The following is a 27,618-nucleotide window of genomic DNA, read 5'->3' as shown; positions in this document are numbered from 1 at the left end:
TTTAAAGTTATAAGCACTTTTGGAAAGGAAGGTCGCAGAATTAATTTAGTCCAACTCATACATTTGTTGATTTTTTTTTTTACATTGTATGAGGTGGCCTAAAATGAGTTGGATATGGAATACTATAAAATAAACTAAAAATTTAAAAGTTCTTTTAAAAGTCTTGCCGTGTGGCCTAAATTATTTTAAAAACTAAGAATGTGAAATAAAAACGAATTGTTCTCACTTTTTGTTTTTATTTTTTAGTTGAAATAATTTAAAAAACATATTAAACATAAAGCTTTTTTTCACAGCATTTGTTTTCGTAAACTAAAAATATTAATTAATGATAACAATTTAATTTAAAAAAATGAAAAGTATAACAACTTCAGCCTTAAATATTTTTATTTTTTTTTGTCCTTCTTCACTCCTAGGAGGAGTACAGGGCTAGTGCATGCATATCTAATCATGCCCTAGTTTCTACAGTCATAGAGAGTTATCTAGGTAGGTGACTAGTCTACCTTATTTTTTTTTTTATTTATATTAAATATTTCAGTTTATTAATATTTACTGTTTATTTTTCTTAGTCTTTAGTATCGGATATTATGAATATTTGAAAATTACTTGTATAATATTTATTAGTATTGCATATTAAGTTATATAATATTGAATTTTTTATAGTGACCTGACCGGGGTTTGAACCCGAGACCCTTCGGTTAAAGGGCCGGTGCCATAACCACTGCACCAATGTCCTGCCTTAAATATAATAATAACATTTTATCTTAACAGTTAAGAACTTAAAATATTTTTTTATAAAAAATTAGTTTCTGGTTTTTGGTTTTATTTAATTTTGAGTAGAGCTTGAAAATAAGTTCTATCAGTCTCTGGCAGGTACTTTAATAAGTCTTTTATATCACTTATTTTTTGCTTTGTCACTTCTGTTTTGGTAGATAGAATTTGTACTTTACTTTGTAATATATTTTTTGATGTCGGCAATGTTTTCTTATTGCCTTTTTTAATTAAATTTATTGTTTGGTATTCCACTTGTTCATAACACGTTTTGTATTTTAAAATAAGTGGATACTCCTTTTCATACAACATTATTTTTATTTTATTAAAAGGCACTTGCTGATAACCCATCTGTTGAGAAATTTTAGAAAATGACTTAAAATCGTTTGCGCACATCTGTATAATTTTCAGTTTTACTTTATCAAAATTCATAGCTTGCAGTAATTTAATTAAATGAAATGGACTATATATTTCCAAGTCATGCAAAAATCGATCTACACAAGAATGTACGCAATCCACTTCTTGAATAAGGGAATGGCCTGGTATTGAATATTTATGAAAATAATACTGAAATTTTGTTAACAAACTTGTAAGCTTGGAATGCATTTTATATGGATGTGGAATATAACAACAATTTTATAAATTTAGTTTTATATTATTCCATGTCAATATAAACTCAATTAAGCCAGGAACGTGGAATAAAATAATTCTCAACTTACTTCGAAACTTTGAATCCGGACACGTGTCTCTCTCTCTGCTTCCTTTTACCCTGTTCAGGGCGTGGTGGCACTATGTGTTTAATCTTCGATGTTATGTTTTAGATACTCCTTCCAAGCATTCCGATCTTGCGCAAGGTGAGTTGATTCTGCAGCAGTTTTGTGTGTTAGTTTTCGTACTTGATCTATCCATCTATTAGGTGATCGACCCCTAGCTCTTTTTCCATCAACTTTTCCCTCAACAATCAATTTTTCCATTTTTCCATTACGCCTAGCAATATGGCCAAAATATCTCAAATATGACTCGCTAATCTTCTTCATCAGTCTATGGTTAATATTTAGCTCTTGCAATACCGAATTGTTAGTGCGGTGTTCTGTATATGGTATTCTAAGCACTCTTCGGTATATCCACAGCTCAAAGCTCTCGATTTTTTTCCTGTCGCTTTTCTTTATAGTCCATGTTTCTGCGGCATAAGTTGCTATGGGGAATATCAGAGCATTTACTAGTCGACACTTTGTATTTTTACTTATGTTTCTGTCTTTCCAAATCTTGGTTAACTTGACTGTTTGTGTTCTTGCTATTGTAAGCCTCCGCTTTATTTCGTCTGAGCAGCTCCCATTGTTTGAAATTACGGAGCCCAAGTAGTTAAACTTACTTACGACTTCATACCCAGCGGCCACAGTCATATTTGGTTGATTATTTAGCGCTCTATCTATAATCATTACTTTTGTTTTTCCTACGTTAATTTCTAAACCATATCTGCTACTTATTGTTGTTAGCTTTTGCATAACGATTTGCATAACTAGTTCGGATTCATTTTCGGCTAGAATGAGTGTATCATCCGCGTAGCGTAAATTGCTTATTTTTCTTCCACCCACAGATATTCCGCCTTCCCACTCATCTAATACTTCCCTCATTATATATTCGGTATAGATGTTAAACAGCAATGGTGAAAGTATGCAGCCCTGTCTTGTGCCCCCCTTTGTTGAAAATGTGTTTGACGTTATTTGGTTGACTCTAACCGTTGCGGTGTTGTTGTTATACAGGCTGTGAATTATTTTTACCAAATGACCAGGAACTCCCATCCGAGCCAGAATCATCCAAAGCGATCCCCATTTGATGCAGTCGAAGGCTTTCTTGTAGTCAACAAAGCATAAAAAAGCGGTCAGATTGTACTCCCTAACTTTTTCGATGATCTGCCGTACATTTAATATTTGTTCTCTAGTTCCTTTCCCGGGGACAAAGCCGCTTTGTTCTTCTGATATTTCTGGCATGAGGAAGGTTTTTAATCTTTCATGTATAATATGTAGAAATACCTTGCTGGCGTGTGGTATAAGTGCAACTGTGCGATAGTTTGAGCATATCTGAGGAGAGCCTTTTTTATAAATTGGTATGAATATAGAATGCACTTAGTCATCTGGCCATACACCTGTTTGCCATATAATATTACACAGGGCCAATAAGTGATCTATGGCATGATCTTCCATTACTTTCAAGATTTCTGCAGTTATTCCATCTATTCCAGCCGATTTTCCGCTTTTTAGTTTATTTATTGCGCTTCTTACCTCAGATTTTATTATTTGTGGTTCCAGTTCTTGCTCAAACTGCAGATTTGACACATCATTAACACTGGTACTGAATAGTTTTGTACAGTATTGTTTCCATACTTCTGCAACTTCTTTCTCATCTGTGAACGTTTTTCCATTTTCATCTTTTATGATTTGTTTTTGAGGATTGAATTCTTTCACCAGATACTTTACCGTTTTAAATAGTTCTTTTGTATCATTCTGTGTGGAGTATCTCTCTAAATCGGCACAAACTTTCGCAATGTGGTTGTTTTTGTCCATGGAGCAAGCTTTTTTAATTTGTTTGTTCAGCTTTTTGATTTCTTCTCGACTCGTAGTTCTACCGTGGTGACGTAATTCTCTTCTCTTATCAACAAGCTGCAGCGTGGTATTTGAAATCCAGTGTTGTTTTTGTTGCCTCTGTATCGTTCTGCTTTCTATTGCGGCTGACACTATCCATTTTTTGAACTTGTTCCAATATTCATTTGATCCTTCAGTTTCTTGTATGTTATCAGGTGACGTTGATATTAACTTTTGCATAAACCCATCCCTATCAGTAATCGTGAGTTTTTGCCCCTGCTGCGGTCTATTTATGCAATGAAGTTTAAGCATAAAGTTGCATACCAGTAACTTGTGGTCGGTATCACAATCTGCACCAGGTCTAGTTTTCACGTTTCGTACAGAGGTTCTCCATCTTTTACGGATCAATATGTAATCTATTTGATTTTTATATATTTGGTTCGGATGTGTCCAAGTAGATAACCTACGCGGATGATGCTTGAACATGGTATTCATTACAGAGAAATTGTTGTCTATAGAGAATTGTAACAGGCGTTCTCCTCGTTCATTCCTATCTCCAATGCCATAAGCTCCAACAACATCTTTCAGTTGTTCGTCATATGTTTTGCCGACCTTAGCATTGAAATCTCCTATAATAAGCAACGGTTTCTTGTTTGGTACTTTTTTACACGCTTCTTCTATTTTCCCATATGTTGCCTCAATTTCTTCATCTTCTGCTTCAGATGTCGGCATATACACTTGTATTATATGGAGACACGTAGGTTTAGCATTTACAGAGATCTTAATAATTCTGTCATCGATAGTTTCGTATGATGTAATGTGTTGGGCTATTTTTTTGCTAACAATGAACGCGGACACGTGTATGGCGGTGGATATGGATTATTATAATTACAAAAAGAAAAAACTCATTTATCTATGGATATGGAATAAAAAAATTCAAAAATGGCGTTTGGCATAAAATTATGCTGACAAAACGGAAATATGGGTCGATATGGAATAAAATGAAACTCTGTATCTCGAAAACGGCAAGAGATAGGAAAAAACCGCTTGCAGATTTGAAAAGAGCGTGCTTGAAAACCCATTACCCTATACTCAGTTTAAAAATGTCAAAATTGGCGTCAAAATTAATTCTCAGTCGACGATATATGTACTTAAAATTTTTGCGAATTTTTCCAAACTATTATAACAATATTTTTTTGGAAAGTTTTCTTTAAACTTTTATAATAATATTTATCTGATATATATTATAAAAAAATACAACAAAAAATTTAAACAAAATAAAAAAAAAAAAGTCCCAGAAAAAGCAAGAATTCCCCCCGCCCTCCCCTCCACCTCCTCCAAAGATGCTTAGTATCTATTTTTTACAAAATGGTACTACATCCTGTAGGGGTAATTTTTTATTTACTTTTGGTGGTATAAATATTGTATGTAAATTCATATTTGGAAGTGTGAGTTATAACAAAAAGTGATCACTTTCTTAAAAAAATTGTAATGTTTTAATAAAATCTACATTGTTTTGTAATAAATATGTACGTACGCATTTAGTTATGTATTCTTTTCGCAATTTGTTGCAAAATGTATTAGAAAGCAAAACATAAGTTTACGTTAAACTTCTTGACGATATTTTTAGGGCAAAATTTTATAATAAAATGTTATTGCATTAAACTTTTTACAAGTAGGGTATTTTGAAAAAAACATTCAGAACGGGATCTCGCTGATATTGATTTGTCAGGCTGAAGCTTTCTTAATTTCAATTAAAAAAAATTAAAATTATCAATAAAAAAAAGTTCACCTGGTAGATCGCATTTTTCAGGGTTCGAAACTGAGACTTTTTGCATAGAAATCGTCTGCTATATGTCACGTTACAGTCACGCGTTTTATTTGCATGTATTATAAACTCCAAATACATACGTGCATGAATTTTAGTAGCGAATTATTTCATGCGTATACAGTAAGTTACCGCTTAAAGTGTTTATTGCAAAAGGTATTTTACGATTGTATGCGACATAACTCAAAGCGAGGTTCTAAAATAAATTACTCAAAAGGTATTAGATTTCAAAGGAACTAATTATTTTTTTAATTATGTACTTTTGGGTAATTGTTTTTCAGAACTTTTCTTATTTTAGTTTTATCTTATTATTTATTAGGAAAAAAACAAAGCTATATGTATATTGTGGGAGAGTTTTTGAAGAAATAAAGGAAACTTAAACTATCTCAGCCACAGAATGGAACACAATTTCAAAACTACAGGCATAATACTTGGAAGGCTTGCAATGCAAGCACACACGACTAGTTGTTTATGTATAAAAATATTATTTTTAATGAACATCTTTATCATTCGAAATTCTAAGCATTCAAAAGAATCGAAATAATTACTAATAATTTGTACAAAACCTATATCATTTTATAAATACAGCTGTATCAGTTATAACAGCTCCAGATATATCAGTGATTTCAAGCACAAACTACTTAAGTCTGTTTTAGTGATTTCGAAATAAATGAATTAAAAATTTAAAATAAATTTTTGAAAAAAGTTATGAAGTGAACCAATTTTCTTTTGAATGAAAGATAATTAAAAACGAGAAAAAATAGAGTTGACCGTGTCAGCTCTGCGATATCCGTACGAATTTGTTATCCTACGTGCGAATAAATTTGCCATAACTGACAATGGGACAGACTATGACTTTAAATTGCCGCATTTCCATGTTAATTTATACAAAATTTCAATACTGTGTTTTTCAAAATACTGTGTATGTCAAGCTACTTTTGAAGTTGCATGGCAGCTATTAGAAGGAGTCAAGCAATTTTAACTACTTTTATCAAAAACATTGGCCCTACTAATATATTCGCTTGTGTGAAATTTCAATACCACAGCTTTTATAGTTTCAAAGATATAGCCAAATAACTTTTGAAGTTGTATACCAGCTTCCAGAAGGAGCTAAGTAATTTCAACGATTTTAATCATACACATTGGCCCTACTAATATATTCGTTTGTGTAAAATTTTAATACTACAGCTTTTATAGTTTCTGAGACCAGTACCCCGATCATGTCCAATTTAAAAAGGGTTCTGGCACTTACTACAATAAATCATTTGGGGAAATTAGGTGAACTTATCTAAATTAGTTTTTGAATTATCGCAGAGACTGACGGGCGGACAAGCAAAGCTCAATCAACTCAGAATTCGATGCTGATCAAAAACATACACCTAAATCTATATCTCAGAGCATTATTTCTTAGCGTTACAAACGGTAACGCAAATTTAGTATACCCTTTGAACATGCGTTCGTACGGGTATAATAAAAGCGACTAACTTATATCTGATGTAAAACAACTAATAGTAGTCTCATAATTATGGACGAAGTGAAAGAAAAATTACTTTTTCATTTTCGTTAAATTTAAGACGTTGTTGCGAAACTGAAAATATGGTTTTAGGTGACTTAAATTATATTAAAAAGGAAAAAATATATATTATTACTACATTATTTGATTTTTTACTCTCTTTTTAAATCATTGTCACCAAAAATATTAAAAACAGATTGTCATAAAAAACATAAACATTAAACATATAAATAAACTTCAAGTAAAAATTAAAAATTTAAAAATAATTGTTTCATTAAATTTAAGAATGGTAATAGTATATTCTCCCTCTGTCTAATCTGCTAAATCTCTAGTCTTACTCGTTTTTTAAAGTCTTAAAGTCTTAAAGTATAAAAAACGGTAAAATATTTTAGGAATTAAATTTTTTGAAATCTGTTTGGTGGCTCTTTACATTTAAGAGAGTTTCAAAAAGTATTTCAATTACAAAAAGGCTTCATTGTGCAACGGATCTGATAAAAATGTGCCAATAAAGTTATAGCATGAAGTTATTTATATGTGGTATCCATTCGTTTTTGTTTAAAACACTTTTTTGAAAACAAATTTCATCAAGGCACAGTGTAAAGCATGCTTTACAAATTTCAACCTTACACGTTTCGTATTGTAAATTATATTGTAAATGATATTTACGTTCTCTCAAATGGCTGATATGTTATAATCTTGCATGTTGTTTTTGTTTCAGATATACCTATTAATGAGAAAACATAAACTATTTTCTACAGATATGTTCTCTTGCCCAATAGGACTCAAAAATTTGCTCTTGCATGTTATTGGAGATCATACAGCTGTAGTTTTACGACAAAAGAAACTTGATAGCCTTTTCAGTTTCATTGAAATTCATTTCCCAAATTCCTATCATGAAAGCCCTTTTTTTTGAATATTTCTTTAATTTGTTTTGCTTTGAAAACGAGTTGTCTATATTTTTTTGAACATCTTTTTCTATTTTATTTTTTTCAATGAACCCGTCATTTATGTCGGATCCTGAAGAATTTTCCTTTAGAAATTTTAAAATCAGGATCATTAATACAGTCACAACAAAAGTCAATTGGTTTTTTCAAAACAATATTTACTTCGGTTTTGAAAGTAAGATGTCTTGATGCTTGTTTATTTACTATAGGATTAGTTTCGCTAATTTCTATGTTTCAAAACACTTTGCCATATTGCAATACCTTTAACATCCGCTCCAATCATTTCATTTCTCCTAGCAAGTTCCAAAATTTTTAACATACATTTATTTAAAGTGGATAAATTTTTTGTTGGATAATTTTTACGTTACTTAAAACTTCCAACATTAATACATTAAAAAAAACTGATGCGGTCAGCACATAACGGACCGCAATGTTTCTAGTTAGGTGAAAACCTTACAGAATATTATAAAAATACCTTTTTTATACTTCTTTCCTATTTTTAGGGCATTAGTAAGTTAATTCTAGTTAACACTCCTCTTAATAAAATTTGGCTCTTAGTACAGTTTCGTTTTGTGCTACCCGAATTCCCTTAAATGCTCGCCTGTTAATTACGGCAACAACTTGAACTCAAATATCAAATTTCAAGAAATTCCATTAATTCGTTCCGCAGACTACGAAATGTAAAATCGGCTTTCAGATCAGTTGACGAGCCCTGATCTTTCCAAAAAATTTATATCTTCATTGATTTAATACGAAGAATTTAATTATTAAATTTCAAAGAAATAGGTTGATTATTTCTCTTTATACACGCAAAAATGTTTTTAGTCAAAAGTTAGGAGGTGCCGCGGACGGTCGAGCGAAACTTATATATGAAATTTCAAGTAAATCGTATAAATGTACCCTTTATAATGATCAAAAATGTAAAACAAACCCGCTGAAAGTGCAGTAATATATCCGAAAAGCTTATCAATCCGTGGCACAGTCGAAATAAACTTACATATAAAATTTCATCAAAATCGGTTCAGCCCAACTTGAGGCACACGCGTGCACACGCAGACCGACAGACCGACAGACCACATAACATAAAATATGTTAAGCATTATAAAATATTTTTTATTATAAAAACAAAAAAAATATTCTATACTGATTATGCGTTATTTCGAACACTAAACTCTTAATTTTGATGTTTTGCTCTTACTTGCACGCGTTATAAAAACTTGACTCAATATAAGAAACCTTATGGAATATAATAATCGTATTTGCAATAATCGCCTAATCGAGATGAGTTTTAACAACCAACAATTATTATTTGACACAAATCGTTTATCTCGAGTTAGTATTTGAATAAACTCGAATTAATTTTGCTGCAAAAGCTTAACTAATACACATAAAAAAAAATGTCACTAATTTTGGTTTGCAACAATAGCCTATCCCGAAATAAGTGGTTTGCCAAAAATATAAAAAAGATGTTTTCTGTTTTTAACTCGATTTAGGCAATCAAGTGCACATAATTATTATCATTTCGAATTAGGTAATGTGTGAATTTGACAGTAAGTCTGGCTACAGCAGTAGTAAAACCATCAAGTTTTGTGAGCACATGACACTCAAAACGGAGAATTCACTGGTATCTCATTTTTCTCTTAAATCGAGTTAGGTGGTTTGTGTTTGAGGCCACTGATATATCTCCTATATTAAATTCAAAAATATATCAGAAATTACTCCAACAAAGCGTACATTAGTGTTAATACATATTGCTGCTTATGTTATTAGAATTTACACCTAGAAATCAACATAATGCAACAACATTAGCATAATATGATAATTTGAATTAGTAAAGTGTTGTATTTTTTTTACCTCGCTGAAAGCTTTTTGAATTTATTTTTATAGTAGTTTGTAACTACTTGAAGGAGTCATCTGCGGTATGGACATATACATATATATCATATCTTGCTCAGCGTAAAATCTGCGTTGATATAGATATGTCCGTCTGTTCGATTGCACGATAACTTAGAAGCAAATAATGCAATCGACACCAAATTTTCACAAGTTTTTCTTTTGTGCTAAGGACGAACCCTGTTCGGACTAGTTGAGCAATGGGTTCGGGTAGCTGCCATACAACTCAAAGAGGTTCTTTTAAATGTTTCAAAAAGTAATAGAGACATTAATATCAAACTTGGCAAAGATGTGCTCAATTACACATTACATATGTTCTGAAAATTTTAATGGAATGGCTGCACTGGTTCGCTTAGCTTCCGTACAACTCCGAAAGTTAAATTTAAATGTTTGGAAAAATAATAAAGATAGATTTATTGAAGTTTTGGTGGAATTGCTTGACAGATTCGGGTAACTGCCATACAACTCCGAAAGTTAATTTTAAGTATGTATGTCCACTTATAGGTCAGACATAATAATCATGAAGTTTATATCGATAGGTTTGATAGATCCAAGTAATTACCATCTAGCAATCAAACTTATTGCTAAATATTTTAAAAACAAATTTTTAAACTGAAATTGTCAAAGTGCAGGGTATTATTCAGTCGGTTTATACCGCCTCTAGCACTATTGAAATTCAATCGTGATGGGGATATTTGTCTTTTGTTTGTGAAATTTATGTGGACAGATTTACTTTTATTTAGCTTCATTTTCCATTTATTTGCCCATTCACTTATATTTTTATTTGCTTTGGGAAATTTTTTTATCGATTTTTCAACATTAGATCCCGCTGCCAAAAATTCTGTATCGTCGCAAAATGTAGTCATGTATTTTATAAGGCCCATAATACAACCTTGGGGCACAACAGCTCAAAAGGCAGTTTCATTCTCGAAAGCTGTCAGGTAAATGTGATTCAAGTAGTCCTACGAATAGCAAAGATATCAATTTCGTTAGTGTAAAAAATAAACAGTCGTGCCAAGCCTTGTCGAATCTGGAAATATTTTTGATCATATTTGCTTTTCTTCTAACGCCTTTTCCACAATATTTGCTATTTTACTAAGGAACTGGTCTGGGGGCCGATTTTACATTTTTTACCATATCTACGAAACGAACTAGTAGACCCAAGCAGCAATGGTAGTGACAATGTGCCATCTATTTTCGACTGGGTCAAAAATTAGTCGCAAATCCGGTGTTTGTTACTTTAATATCTAAAACAAAGTCACAAAAACTTTTTTGACACAAAAAAAGTAGCAAAAACGTAGCGAATACTAAAATTTGCGACCATGTAGTAAGAAAAAAAAATATAAAAAATGGCCTCTATGTAGTGAATATTAAAGAAATAATAACGTCTTTGCTACCTTTAATAGCTACTTTGTCGACATAGTAATTTTCATGACATCACGGAACGTCGCAATGAACATAATAACTTTGTCATTCGGTACGTCGCTGTTTAAGTTCCAAAAACCAAATTCTTACTTAATTTTGGAAACACTGCCACCCAACTTTTAATAAAAAAAAACTTTATCGTTCCAAAAACCTTTTGAATCAACTACAAAGTACCCATTACTTAAGCATAAGCTACTTTGAAGTTCCAAAGCAGTTTTGGCTACGACGAAGTTTTTTTTTCACAAAAATTCGTCTGTATTTGTTTACACGAAACATCAAAACATCAGTTCGTGTTAACATTTTGTTTTGTAGGTACTTAAAAATGAAACGCAGTCGAAAAATTTATTACAGACTAACAACCAATTATTATCGAAAAGTTAAAAAAAAAATTGAAATTTATGATTCTGCAACTAATAATATTGAATATTTAAAAAATAGAAACACAATTTTTGAAAAGGAAAATCCTACATCTAGTTCCTTGGAAAACGATATAAATTCAAATACATGTGTTAATAGTGAAATTAACAAGAATATTTTGTATAAAAACTCTGCAGATGACAATGTTTTTTTAATTAACAATTATTCTTCAGAGGAAAGTGATAAAGAAATACAAAATTCGTTTGATGATTCTAATTTGTGTTTAAGTGAAGATTTACGAAAGTGGGCTATTGAAAATAATATTGCACACAGTTCAATCAACAAACTATTGGTCATCTTAAATCGACACAAAGAACGTTTACCATTTGATAGCAGAACATTACTTTGTACTCCTAACATTATTAATGTTGTGCCTATGGGAGAAGGATGTTACTGGTACTATGGCATTATTAACAACTTAAAAAATTTATGTAAAAATAAAAGGATTCCTGATTTCATAAGTTTGATATTCAACGTAGATGGCTTACCACCATTCAGGAGCTCCAACATTGAATTTTGGCCCATACTATTTAAAATAAGCGAAATAGAAGATATTGATCCCATGGTTGCAGCAGTGTATTGTGGAAAAAAAAAACCTCCTCTTGAACCATATTTTAAATGCCTAATTGATGAACTTAAAATCCTTTTAAAAGATGGATTTAAAAACAATAATACTACGACACAAATAAAAATAAAATTTTTTGTATGTGATACACCAGCACGAAGTTTTATTAAAGGTAAGTAGCTTCATTTCATTATTAAAGGTAAGTAGCTTCAGCTTATATTTTTTTATCAAAAGGAAATTCTTGATTTAAGGTACGGTGAATTTTAATTCAGCTTTTGGATGCATCAAGTGCTCAACTGTTGGAAAATATGACAGGAATGGAAGACACATGAGCTTCCCTAGAATAAATTGTGCTCTTAGAACTGATTCAAATTTTCGTTTAATGACTGACATAGATCATCACAAAGAAATTTCACCTTTAACAAACCTACCCATTGATATGGTGGAAGATATAATTGTAGCTGATTCTTTACATCTTTTTGACTTAGGTAAATGTTGCTATTTCTTGTTTTATAATATTAAAATTTGTACAATATTTTGTTTAATCTTATTTTGTATAACATAATTTCAAATTTTTCTCTTTAAGTATATTGTAGAATTACATAAATTAAATTAAATACAAAAATTATTATTGGTATTTCATAGTGTTATTGTTTTAAATCCAGTTAATTTTTGGTTTTTTTACTCCTTTTCTTATAATAAATGATGTTCTATTTTATAATTTTATTATTTAATTTTCAATCTTATTAATTTTATGTCATATATGTGTATATGTACTTATTATTGAATTATTTTTGTCTTTTACTCATGATTTTAGGTATAATGAGGAAATGTTTGTATGGCTGGGTTAATGGTAATTACAATTTTCGAACTAAATTTTCTGGAAAAGATATTGAAGAAATATCAAATTTGCTTGAAAAATTTAATTTTTATAAGCCAAAAGAAATCTGTCGAGCAATTCGCAGACTAAATTGTTTGAAAATGTGGAAAGGCACTGAATTTCGAACATTTCTGCTCTACATTGGGCCAGTAATTTTAAAACAATTTCTTTCGCCTGAAGTGTATCAGCATTTTTTAATTTTTGTGTGTGCAGTGAGGATAGTTTCATCTAAAGAACATATTAAATTTAAGAAAGTAGCACAAAAACTTTTTGCAGATTACATTGAAACGTTTATTCACATATATGGAGAAGATAGTATTAGTATGAATGTTCACAATTTGTGCCATGTTGTCGCTGATGTTAACAAATTTGGTACAATACCTTCTTTAAGTTCGTATGATTTTGAAAATTTTTTAGGAAGAATTAAAAATCTTTTGAGATCAGGAAATAAACCGCTAGAACAGATCGCTAAACGATTAATAGAAATATCAAGAATTAATGGAAAAGAAAAAATTCATCAAGATAATTACGAAATAGTTCCAGAAAAAGAAATAAAGAATACGCAGCATCCGTTACTGCAATGTTGTAAAGTCTTTAACAGAATAAACTACAAAAATAAGTTTATTTTATCAAACGAATTTAAAGACAAATGGTTTCTTACCAAATCTAATAAAATTATTTGTATGATAAATGCGACCTTCGTTAATAATGAAATACACATTTACGGTTGTCCTATAAAAAATTTGCATGATTTTTTTCTATTACCAATCAAATCTTCATATTTAGATATCTTCATATCTATGGGCCAGCAAGAAGCACCACAACTTTTTAACGCAGAAAACGACGTGAAATCAAAATTGTTTTGTTTAGAATATCAAAATCAATTTATTTATTTACCATTATTGCACAGTTATAAATAAAGAAAAAATATTTCAAATTCTAATCAAAATTTTAAAGTTTAATTTTTATTTCCAGATATAAAATAAATAAATATAAATCCAAATCTTCAAATAGTAAACAAAATTAAGTACAAGTAACTTAAATATTAATACGAAAAACAAAAATTTTCATTAACTTATTGCTCAATTATATTTTAGTATATCTACTAAAACTATCTATTTAGTGTCTACAATACATTGTGTTTTTTGATGTAATATAATTATTGCAATTTATTTTAAGTAACTTCAATTAGATACTATAATTATTCAAGGCAAAAACCAACTCTATTATCCACATTCTACCGAAATGTACAATACTGTTTAATGTGGTATATTGAAATAAAAAAATAACTATTAGCAACACAATTATAAATATTGCCATTTGTGCTGAACAGAAAAAAATTATTAATATTCACAAAAAATATTGTTGTGAGTTAAACTATGGTTCAGAATAAACTTTATTCCACATTTCCTTTTTGAGAGTTTTTTAATAAACACCTCCGAAAATGTATCAGAATAATAATCCTAAGTCTTAATTTTATTCATAACAATGTATTTAGCGATATATAAACTGTTTTTCAATTTGTTATTTAGGGCATTTTTGCTCTCAGCTCTTCGTATAACAAAATTTGCATTTTTCTAAATACTTTCTACTTATTATTATATATTACTTATTGATTATTGCTATATTGTATTTGTTATCTGAATATTTAAATACCAAGATCCTATACACATCATGTGTAGAATTTTGAAAAGTTAACTTAACATTTCTTTGTGAATTTATGGATTACAAAGTAAAATTTCTGTTCTGAACAAGCTTAGAGGTGAATTGTCTTTTTAATTTTGCAAAATGATGTCACTTAAATCCTGTAAAGTCGGTATATTTTCTTCAAGTGCATCCGTATTATTTTGACTTGTAACTATAATATTATTAGTAGTTACTTTTATTGTTTTGGACCTAAATGTTTTGAAAATATGAAATTTTTAAAATAAAATCTACTCATTATGTTCATGAGCTTACACGTCACGAGTATTTCTTTTCTTTGCGTGTTTTAGTACACCATCTTTAAATAAATTTTCAGTATCCTTCATTGTCCAATGATCATCGGCTAATAAAATAACTTCATTAAAAAGTTTAATAAATCCATTTAATGAACAAAACGAGTTTTTAGGAAAATTAGATTTAGATATTCCTGTCCAACTATAATGGGTCAAAACTTCTTTTGTGAATACCCTATCTACTACTTTATAACCTATTTTTAGACCATTTTGTTTACCTCCAGTTCCACCAAATTGCAGGAGATCCTTTATCTAAATGAAGCAAAATATTTTTAACTACAAAGTTTGCAAGGAAATAAAATATGTTTTCTTTTACCAGAAAATTTTTAAACTCAACATCACTTTCAATTTTTAAATTAGTTTTTTCAATTTCTTCACAAGATTTTAATGGAAAAATTTGCTCCACTGTAGATTTTTGCTGCTCTTTATCGGCTCTTGAGATAATAAAATCATTCTTTTCCGTTAAAATTTTATATATTTTATCTAAATTTACATTGGTTTTTATGAATTCTTCTTTTATTATCTGCACCTCAATTTTTATACTTTGAATACATTTTTCCAAATCCAGAATTTTTTCTTGCATTTCAAAAGTTAGGAAGCATTCATTGCTTTGAGCAAAGTTAACTTGGTCCGAATTTGAAATTTCTTGAGCAGTTTCTTCTGCAATATTGCATTCAATCAAAGAGTTTATTGTTGAAAAATCATTTTCCAAAACTTCTTCGATCATTTTGTTTCGATCTGGTGCAGTCAGAGAGCAATTTTTTAAAGAAGCTTTTTTTATATGCCTTTTTTGCTTGAAATTTGAGGATAATCTAAAAATGAAATTTAGCTTTAGTGAAATTTCAAAAAAAAAATAAAACAATATGTTCTTACACTTGTTCACTTTCCGTATCCGTACAATTTGCAAGATTGGCTTCAATTTTAAGTGCTTCTGAGAATGAGGAAATGTTACAAAATTTTACTACGCATTCATAAGTATCCCAGTTTGAATCAAAATCTGATAAAGCTTTACTTCTCAGGTTTTCTCTTTTAAGTGCTGAAATATTCGTTGGCCAATATAAAATTCCATTTCTTTCCCATTTACTTGGAATTGCCGTGAAATAAGTATCACCATTTTCCTTGGTGGATACTATTTTGTATGTTCCCGACATTATACCAACAGAAATAAAAGAAGATTGAATCTAATGCGCTTTTAAGCTATACAAAATGAAAACATAAACAATAATTTTTAAGTGTCAATCAAAATTATCAATATGTCAATATGTGTTCTCCCGCTCACTCCAAGTATGCTTTCCTTTTTAAACTTTAGGTGGCGAAGTGGGTCTATGTGGTACTAAAAACTTTTTAGTGACATATCACACATTGTGACTCAAAGTTACGTTGCAGGGACTTTCTTTATCCACTTTGTCACATTGTGGTACCAAAAGCTGGTTTTGGTTACCATGAAGTTGCAAAAGGTTGAAGTAGACATTTTACTTTTTATATATACAAAATTCAATAAACACAAGGGTTACCATTTTACTTTATTAGCAATTGTTATAGAAAACTGAAATATTTTATAAATAACATAATAGCGTTTTAATAAGTAAGTCATATGAAATTACTTTATAGATTTATGCTACAGAAATAAAATAATGATAAAAAACTTTTTTCAAAATTTTATATGCATATTGTATGAACTTATTATAATTGAATGTTTAAACAGTAATCAAAAATATTTCAATTAAAAAAAACTTAGAATCGTTCATTATAATTATAATTAGATTAAACAAAAATATCAATTTTTCAAAGCATTTTTTAGCATCATTATTACGTTTTATCTGCAGCTACTTGAGCTTGAGTTAAATTTTTTGGCATCTATAGCTTTGGCATAAACGCCAAGAAATTAAAGTTGGCTTAAATAGCTGACTTTTTTAAGCTCGAGCTTATAAACGCTAATATGAATTAGAAATTTTACGAAATCGTATTTATCAATATATATTAAATCAATAATTATCAATATCATATTTATCAATAAAATTTTGTTCGCAGTACAAAAATATTGAAAAATATCCGAAGAATTAATTTCTAAAAACCTATGATATTTATTTTACAAAAAAAAATATTAGGTAGACATAACTTTTTCTGACATTTTATATTTTTAATTATACATCATAAGAGAAAAGAGTAGCTTTTCAAAAAATTAAAATAAATTTGTGTAATAAATATCTTTCTCTTTCATTCCTATTATAAGTATTGTTATACAGAAAAAATTTACATGTCTGTGTAAAGTGCCGACAACCACACAAAGACTAAACAGGAACGTTTATGTTATGAGTACGGGCACGTTATTTTGTAGCAGAAAGGCACTCAATATTTGTTCCCCATTTTGGTACCAGGCACGTAGCTGCTGAGTTCCCGTTGAGTAGCAATAACATATCGCAATTACTTTATCGTTCCAAATTTAGTGACAGTTTACGTTCCAGTCTACAAAAATGCTGCTTGGGGAATATCTTGCAATTTAATATTTGAATTCTGGTTATTACCAGAAGTTACTGACGAAATTTTGGTATAATTCGGACGGCATTAAATGAAACTCTCCTAAGAACCAAATTCACATTTTGAATGTTAACTACAAGCTTATTGGTGTCCTTAATATTGTAAAGAAGTGTTTAAAAGCCATTTTCATAACCTTATGGAATACTTTTAGTTAACTAGATAATACCCATTGCGGTCGGTTATGTGCTGACCACATCAGGTTATTTTGTTATGTCAAGGTATTAGTACTTCCACAAATTCGTTTTTAAATTGTTGCGCAATATTTTTTCATAATAGATGAAATTTAGATTATCGATTAATATTTCACTACTTACGTACTTTGAATGTATGTACTATGTTATACATAACAGCAATATGTACTCGTAACTGGTATATACTTTCGACATATTCTAAACTTGTAATTTATTTATCACTAAATTTTAAAAATAGCTATTAATATGCTATAATAGTTTTTATATGTATATAATTGGTGTTTTTGTTTTTAGCATATGAAAATATATTTATTGGTTATTAGCTCTATCTGTGCGTTTATCGTTCTCCCATTTACTCATCTATTTAGCTGTTTGGAAAATTTTTACCTCATTGAAAATGAAGATAAGATTGGCCTTTGTAAATTTACTCGACAACTAAGAAATGTTATTTGCTTTCGGGTTCCAGAATTGACCCTTTCAATCAAGGTCAATCTTCATCTGAAACTGGTTTTCTGCAAATTTTTTGAAGTAATATCTCTCATGTTTCTATTCAAATGAATTTTCAATTAACATGTGAATAACCTATAAATATCTTAAGAATAAATTGTAAATTTTAACCTTTTGTCTGCGAAGTTAAAATGTGATATTTTTAAGAATCAAATGTTCTTTTATTTTTAATTTTTTTGGTAAAAAGGATCTGTAAATTAAATTTGGTTAATATTATCGAAAATATGTGCCAAATATCCTTTAGTTGAGACAAAAACACAGTAAGTAAATTGAAAAAGTCATTGCGAAACCTTTCTGGACATTGAGTTTTACATAATAAAGCATCAAAAACAGCCTAAAGCATTCATTATAAGAATGTTTCCAAATTCGATTTTATTATTTAATTTTTAACAAAATTTGTTAGAAAAACTCCAATAATATTATAAAAATTTTAAACTGAAGTTATTACACAAGAAATTGTATATCCTTCTTTAATTATCGATTTAATATTACACACTTTAATTAATTATTTTGGCCGTGACTTACATAAATAACTTTATTATATATATGTGTTATATATGTATTTATGTGCATATTAAGTTTCCCATACATTTAATAGAAGTTATAGAAACTAACATTTAATTGTTATAGAAACTAATAAAAATTTGGTTACTAAAGTATGTATGTATATTTTCCATGTGTTTATTTTTACAATTACGAATATAAATTCAGTTTGGAAAAACGGCAGAATATTATAAAGATAAAATTAATGAAACGAATGAATTCAGTCATAAACAGTTATTAGAAAACTTTGGAGCTAACGGGACATTGGTAACAGACATGTCCAATGATCAAGGTATGTAAATATAATAAATATACAAAAATATTTATGTTTAATTAGTTTACTATTTAAAATTTTGAATTTTATGCTTTTAAAATATTTTTTTTATTTTAAAAGTTTTCATTTTAATAATAAAAAAATATTTTAGTTTGTTTTATCCGAGAATAATAGTTTTTTCATTTACATAAAATTATGCAGGTAGTAAATACTCATATTATTCCTCAGATTTATTAAAAATTTTCAAATTTTCAAATTTTAGTTTAAAGAATTTGAATTTGAAAATTTTAAAAATTTTATTTTTTTTATATGCAATAGAATTTTAAAAGAAAATTCTATAAGCATATAAGGCTTTTAAGTGTAAATATATGTACACTTAAATAGCTTTTTAGCTATTGAATGAAAAATATTATTTTGTGCTATAAGAATTTTTGTTGTTTTCCTGCTACTCAAAAAATGTTTTTTATTTGGTTTCTGCTTAAAAGAAATAATTAACTTTTTTTTGAACGACGAATGAAGAAATCCTTATCACATAGTTAAATCCTTATCACATAGTTAGTTTTTTGAAGAAATCCTTATCACATAGTTAATTTATTTTCAGAATGAATGGAATTTTAGCGAACTCTAAAATATAACAGATTCCTGAATTCTGATTGAATATATTTTGCAAGTTTTAAAAAAAAGTGTTTTCCAACTTATTTTTTATCCTAGGTACAGGGAAATTAAATTTATAATATGTACCTACATATGTACATATATGTCATTTTATTTGCATTTTGAAATCAAGATCTTGCTTTAAGCATCAAGGGTTTCATATCGACAATTTGTCAATCTACAAGGAAAAATTAAAGAAATACATTGTATATAATAGAAATCAACGAATGTTTCAGGTCTGGAATCTTAACTCTAATTTTGATATTCAAAAAATATTGTCTTAAACCCTTTTTATTATTTTTATTACTTATTAGATAATTTTATTAAATGCATATTTAAAATTTATTGTGTTATACAGCATAAAAATTATATAGCTTAAATTTTATTCAATTTTTATAATTGTATGTTTCGACTTTTTCTTTTTGAAAAGAATTTATTTGTTGTACATACATACATATGTTTGTAATTAAAACTCAAAAATTTATAAATAGCATTAATTAGATTTGGCGGTAGATATGTATAATCTTTTGTTAAGTGTTTTCTTTTTTTGAGATTAAATGGCTCAGACTGGGATCTAAATTGAAAACAACTAAAAGTTTGCGAACAAGAAGGTTCGCTTTCATATGTCATGTTACGAGGACTTATTAATTTTTTGGACTTTTATCGGACGAAAACTTAATTTTTTGTTGACATTTTCGGTATTTTATTACATCTAATCAGTTCAATAATTATCACATTTTCCCCCATCGATCTATCTTAACATGCAGGTCTTACATAAACGCTTTTACATAAATTCTCTTTTGTAGTAATTACTTTCTTAACCTCGCTAATCGCCACTAATAATGAAGCATGTCAATAATATTCTTAAGTTTCCTACCATATTGTAGCGATGAATTAAGAGAGTCACTTCCTTTTAGTTATTAATATTTTCTCTAAATTTGCATATGATTGATATTGACACACTTAGCAACCATCGATATTGGAAAACCAAGCCGAATAGTGTCTAGCCGAGATTCGGCTTTTGCTTCTAGATTATTTGAGAAATATTAAAAAAAGTAATAGGACTTATAATTTTAAGAGAAGAGAGAGGTGGAAATGAGATAAAAAATGCAATTTCAAAGTTTGTCATAATTACAAACTGCAACGAAAACACAGGAAAAATATTTCCTAAATGACACTAAACAGGAGAAACAACGGGAATTGAGATAGTGAAAGATATAAAAGAATTGTAAGACCTTTAACTGTATGAAGGGACCTATAGACTGCCATTGAGTTGTTGACTTGCTTGCAAAATATCTCAACCAGTACGAAGAGGGACTAAAATTTAAGCCAAATATTAAAATACGTATAATGTATTGGGTGGGAAGTCTTAGTGGAAATGAGGACCATATAAGTACATCACCGTTCGCGAACTTTATGAAAATATTGGTTAACTATTCGAGACCACAAAAAAAGGCCAGAAATTTTCGGCTACGCAGAATTACTGCTGAAAAAGAAATTGTTATAGCATGTATGTTTTTGCTTCCACAGATTTGAAACTAATTTGGTTTTTTTCGTCAGAATTTTTTACTATCTGATCTTTCATCCTTTGATACTATCCGCAGGCTTTTCAGCTCTTTCCCACACATGATTTTTAAATTTTAAAAAAACGAGAATCTAACTCATAAAATCCCTGTTAAAAATTTTTGGTTTCGACAAAAATGTATGTCGACTTAAATGACTATAACTTCCATTTATCAATCGATTTAAAAAAAAATTAATGTGCAGTAGAAAGCTGAACAGTAGCTCTTCTTTTGAAAAAAAAGTGTGTCATTTATGACATTACTGAGTTACTGAGAAAATAAGTAAAAGAAAAAGAATACTAAACAATTTATACTCAATTTTTTTTCATAACTTAAAACATTTTGAGATGGTCTTCAAATTACCGCTTAATAATTTTTTTTTGCGATTTCCAGGGAAAACCGTTATTTTACTCTAAAAAAATATCACATGAGCTAAATAAATTAAATCAAATATAAGGTGAAACCTTTTGTAGAACAAGCCTGCCTGAACGAAGAAGATGTTTGGGACGAATCCGTTTATTTTTACACAGATCGATCCCAGCTTGGTAGTCGGATGGGTAGGAAGTCTATTTTAAACAACTGGATATTAAACTCTCCTTCTTTGTACTAGATCGCTGTACTGTTTCCCAGTGAGAGGTGACCGCGACTAAGGAAGCTCTGCACTGACTTGGCTGCAATGTGACGTTAATATTTTCACTGACAGCCAGACCGAGATATTGCATTCGGTGGTCTTCACATCCAGGATAATCCTGGAATGTAGATATTCTCTTAACAAGATGGCGGGGCAATCCAACATAAACTTGGTATAGCTGCAGTGCTGTCAGGTCACTATCCGACTGGCCAATGAAAGGAGGATGAGCCGCTCCGTAAACGATCTCTGTAGAAACAGCTGTGATGAAGAGGAGCAGCAAACGGTGACCCACTTTTTATGCTCCTGTCGGTGCTGGCGAACTCCAGGTAGACATGTCTTGGGTCTTACTTCTTCGGGCCAGGGTTTGAGGATGTGCATCCTTCGGGGGACCGCAAAAAACCAAACCTATCAGTTCAAATTGATTGAATTGATTGAAAACTACTATAATAGAAACTACATAGCATTTTTGAAATATTGTAATAGGTGCAATTTGTTTATTTAAATATATTTACTACTAATACCATAGTCCATAGCAAATTAAGTTAATATTACTATGACAATATAAAGCACAACATCTTCACAACACTCATTCTTTTCATATCTATGGAATTTTCTGCTTCTAAAATGCTGTATTACAAGTCAAAAACAAAATTTTTGATAAATAAATAATTTCTATATGCTCGTTTTGTAACCAGATACACTTAATTAAAAATTATTAAATAGAATTAGATAAAATTACTTAACTGTTAAAACCAAAATGAATAAAAACCAAAGTTTTTAATATTGAAATTAATTATATTTTCATTCATAATTTCACTTTCATTTTGAACGGTTGTGCTCTTTATTATATCGTCGCTTTCCTTTTTACGAGTTTGAATTTTATTTCATCAGTAATTTAAAATAAGTAAATATTATAAACTTTAAAACAAACATAAACCACATTAATAACAAAAACATAATAAAAAAATCTGATGTGGTCAGCACATAACCAACGGCAATGTGCATTGTCTAGTTAAGTGAAAGAGTTACAATATATTATAAAAATTTCTGTTAAATACTTCTTTCAAATTTTTAGGATCTTAGTCAACTTACAGTTAACATACCTAGAAAAATGTAAATTTGCTTTTAATAGAGTTTCGCTTTGTGCTATTCGAATTCTCGAAAATGCTGGCCAGTTAGTTTCGGTAACAACCAGAACTCAAATATCAAATTTCAAGAAATTTCATGAATTCATTCCGTATATATTGGTGAAGAAAGGTAAAATCGGCCGCAGATCAGTTTTTGAGCCCTGGTCTTTCCAAAAAATTTATATGTTTATTGTTTTAAATATTAAATTTCAATGAAATCGGTTGATTATTTCTCTTTATATAGTCATAAAATGTATATTCGGCCGGTAGTAAACGTCCAGTTGCTGACACTTGATTTCTTCCAAAATTTAGGAGGTTTCGCGGACACATAAACTACCTATTGTACACACAATACGGTCGGTAAAAATCTAATGAGATCAGTACATAACGGACCGCAATGTGTATTATCTGGTTAAATGAAAGTGTTACAGAATATTATAAAAATGTCTGTTAAATACTTCTTTCCAATTTTTAGGACATTAGTAAGCTTATAGTTAACATACCTAGAAGTATGTAAATTTGGCTCTTACTAGAGTTCCGCTTTGTGCTACCCGAATTCCCTGAAATGCTCGCCAGTTAGTTTCAGTACCAGCCAGAACTGAAATATCAAATTTCAAGAAATTCCATCAATCCGTTTCGTATCTATGGTGAAAAATGTAAAATCTGCTCGCAGATCAGTTTTTGAGCCCTGATCTTTCCAAAAACCTTATATGTTCATTGTTTCAATACGAAAAATGTATATTTTTTATATATGCAAAAATGTATATTTGGCCCGTAGTAAACGTCCAGTTACTAATGTCTGATTTCTTCCAAAAGCTAGGAGGTTTCGCGGACTGTCGAGCGGAGCTTATATATGAAATTCCAAGTAAATCGGTTGAGTTTTTTTTCTCAAAAATGGTCAAAAATGTAAAACGAGGCCTGATATATTCCAAAAGTTGATCAATCCGTGCCATGGTCGAAATAAACTTACATATAAAATTTCATCAAAATCGGTTCAGCTGAACTTGGGATACACGCGTTCACAAACAGACCGACAAACCGACAGGTTGCTAAAACTAGTTTATTTACACTTTCCTACCATGGAGAAGTGATTCCCACCGAAAACTCGATATACAAAATTTGTTGCCATCACATAACCTACCTACGTATGTGTACACAATACGGTCGGTAAAAAAATTTTTAGTCATCACAGTAACCTTTTACTTTGTAATAAAAATTAACTGTTGAGTAAACATTTTACAATATTTTCGAATTTTTAAATAAAAGAATAAATTATAATATGTCTACAAAAATAGTTACAAGTTCCTTTGCCAACTGCTGGAATAATGAACAAAAACTAGAAACTGGTTGACTAAAAACATGGCACTTGTAATGGTTTGGTGAGTAATTGGCATCTTTCCAGACTATGTAACAATTTGCGACGACTGCCTGAATATCACGAACTCCTTGAAAAAATGAACAATAAAAATATCTCGAGCTTGTTAGCCATAAAGGATGACCAGATGGAAGTCCTCGACAAAACAATAAAAGTTATTAGAAACACCAATAACGTACTGACAGATCTTTATCAAAGGATTGATGACGCGAATGATTGAGATGGTTCTTTACTTAATAAAACCAATGAAGATAACTCCAATTTCAAGGACGAAGTTTTATTAAAATTGACAGAAACTAAGTCATTAATTTCTAGTACAAGAACCTCTATTTGCGCGACTAACTACCAACAACTAATGGACTCCAGGAATGCAGGTATTGAATTATTGAAGGAGAAGATGAGTAGTTTCCCTATATTACTTGAGAGTGATGTAGGGAACCTTTGTGTCAAGATTGGGGCAAGCCTCGACACTTATTCTGGTACTTATCGGTATAATCAGATATACATCAGCCTTTCTGGGTTCTACCGTGACACGGCTACGAATCCTTCGTGGTTTATACTGTGACACGGCCAGATATGTTTAAAAAAACTATAGAGGAAAATACATCTTCTAATCCCTAAACTGTCGCCATCACCACTATGCCATCTACTTCTGATGTTGCTGCTAATTCGCCGCCTGCTGTCAAATTATCTAACAATCGTTCGTCAACTTCTTCTTCCATTTGTTCAATTCTATACTTTTTAAAAGCAAGTACGCGTATAAGTTATAAAAAACAGTTTAATTGTGACTACATTGTCAATATTACTTTACCTTCTGTCACGGCTGATAACGTAATTGCTTATACGCCTTGGAATAACGGTACAGTAATCTAGTCTTTTAAGAATTATGGCTCAGCTAGGAGTAATATTTTCAATCAAAATAAGAAACTTTTTACCAATATGTCTATTGAATCTATACTTACGGATTTACTTAATTACATCAAAAATAATAAACAAGTACGTTTCACTGACTCATATACTATTTTGCCTACAGACAAGCAAAATAGTAATGACAGTAATAATTTTAACCTTGATAGTAACTATAATAATATAAACTATAAGAATAAGAACAAAAATAATGATAATAATAATAATAATAATAATAATAATAAAAATAACAATAACAATAACAACAACAATAACAATAACAATAACAATAACAATAACAATAACAATAACAATAACAATAACAATAACAATAACAATAACAATAACAATAACAATAACAATAACAATAACAATAACAATAACAATAACAATAACAATAACAATAACAATAACAATAACAATAACAATAACAATAACAATAACAATAACAATAACAATAACAATAACAATAACAATAACAATAACAATAACAATAACAATAACAATAACAATAACAATAACAATAACAATAACAATAACAATAACAATAACAATAACAATAACAATAACAATAACAATAACAATAACAATAACAATAACAATAACAATAACAATAACAATAACAATAACAATAACAATAACAATAACAATAACAATAACAATAACAATAACAATAACAATAACAATAACAATAACAATAACAATAACAATAACAATAACAATAACAATAACAATAACAATAACAATAACAATAACAATAACAATAACAATAACAATAACAATAACAATAACAATAACAATAACAATAACAATAACAATAACAATAACAATAACAATAACAATAACAATAACAATAACAATAACAATAACAATAACAATAACAATAACAATAACAATAACAATAACAATAACAATAACAATAACAATAACAATAACAATAACAATAACAATAACAATAACAATAACAATAACAATAACAATAACAATAATAACAATAACAATAACAATAACAATAACAATAACAATAACAATAACAATAACAATAACAATAACAATAACAATAACAATAACAATAACAATAACAATAACAATAACAATAACAATAACAATAACAATAACAATAACAATAACAATAACAATAACAATAACAATAACAATAACAATAACAATAACAATAACAATAACAATAACAATAACAATAACAATAACAATAACAATAACAATAACAATAACAATAACAATAACAATAACAATAACAATAACAATAACAATAACAATAACAATAACAATAACAATAACAATAACAATAACAATAACAATAACAATAACAATAACAATAACAATAACAATAACAATAACAATAACAATAACAATAACAATAACAATAACAATAACAATAACAATAACAATAACAATAACAATAACAATAACAATAACAATAACAATAACAATAACAATAACAATAACAATAACAATAACAATAACAATAACAATAACAATAACAATAACAATAACAATAACAATAACAATAACAATAACAATAACAATAACAATAACAATAACAATAACAATAACAATAACAATAACAATAACAATAACAATAACAATAACAATAACAATAACAATAACAATAACAATAACAATAACAATAACAATAACAATAACAATAACAATAACAATAACAATAACAATAACAATAACAATAACAATAACAATAACAATAACAATAACAATAACAATAACAATAACAATAACAATAACAATAACAATAACAATAACAATAACAATAACAATAACAATAACAATAACAATAACAATAACAATAACAATAACAATAACAATAACAATAACAATAACAATAACAATAACAATAACAATAACAATAACAATAACAATAACAATAACAATAACAATAACAATAACAATAACAATAACAATAACAATAACAATAACAATAACAATAACAATAACAATAACAATAACAATAACAATAACAATAACAATAACAATAACAATAACAATAACAATAACAATAACAATAACAATAACAATAACAATAACAATAACAATAACAATAACAATAACAATAACAATAACAATAACAATAACAATAACAATAACAATAACAATAACAATAACAATAACAATAACAATAACAATAACAATAACAATAACAATAACAATAACAATAACAATAACAATAACAATAACAATAACAATAACAATAACAATAACAATAACAATAACAATAACAATAACAATAACAATAACAATAACAATAACAATAACAATAACAATAACAATAACAATAACAATAACAATAACAATAACAATAACAATAACAATAACAATAACAATAACAATAACAATAACAATAACAATAACAATAACAATAACAATAACAATAACAATAACAATAACAATAACAATAACAATAACAATAACAATAACAATAACAATAACAATAACAATAACAATAACAATAACAATAACAATAA

At 28.7% G+C, this 27,618-nt stretch overlaps 3 protein-coding genes across 3 annotated transcripts; 1 reads left to right on the top strand and 2 right to left on the bottom strand.

Moving 5' to 3' along the window:
* Nucleotides 1-2,894: 2,894 nt before the first annotated feature.
* On the bottom strand, nucleotides 2,895-4,082 carry LOC129612340 (uncharacterized). Its single transcript, XM_055525887.1, has one exon. It carries the CDS (start codon nucleotides 4,080-4,082, stop codon nucleotides 2,895-2,897), a length of 1,188 nt encoding a protein of 395 aa, XP_055381862.1.
* A 6,741-nt stretch (nucleotides 4,083-10,823) lies between these two features.
* LOC129612336 (uncharacterized) lies at nucleotides 10,824-13,745 on the top strand. The gene is made up of 3 exons (XM_055525882.1): nucleotides 10,824-12,107; nucleotides 12,187-12,423; nucleotides 12,753-13,745. Exons 1-3 carry the CDS (start codon nucleotides 11,276-11,278, stop codon nucleotides 13,733-13,735), a joined length of 2,052 nt encoding a protein of 683 aa, XP_055381857.1. The 5' UTR covers nucleotides 10,824-11,275; the 3' UTR covers nucleotides 13,736-13,745.
* Nucleotides 13,746-13,932: 187 nt separating this feature from the next.
* Nucleotides 13,933-16,091, bottom strand: LOC129612337 (uncharacterized). The gene is made up of 4 exons (XM_055525884.1): nucleotides 15,686-16,091; nucleotides 15,129-15,624; nucleotides 14,775-15,064; nucleotides 13,933-14,711 (listed from the first exon to the last, which is right to left on the bottom strand). Exons 1-4 carry the CDS (start codon nucleotides 15,961-15,963, stop codon nucleotides 14,591-14,593), a joined length of 1,185 nt encoding a protein of 394 aa, XP_055381859.1. The 5' UTR covers nucleotides 15,964-16,091; the 3' UTR covers nucleotides 13,933-14,590.
* Between the last annotated feature and the right edge of the window lie 11,527 nt (nucleotides 16,092-27,618).

Source organism: Condylostylus longicornis, unplaced genomic scaffold, assembly GCF_029603195.1.
Source record: "Condylostylus longicornis isolate FDR11 unplaced genomic scaffold, ASM2960319v2 ptg000069l, whole genome shotgun sequence".
NCBI lineage: Eukaryota > Metazoa > Arthropoda > Insecta > Diptera > Dolichopodidae > Condylostylus > Condylostylus longicornis.
The sequence above is the reverse complement of the archived record's forward strand: the minus strand, read 5'-3'. Positions and strand labels throughout refer to the sequence as shown.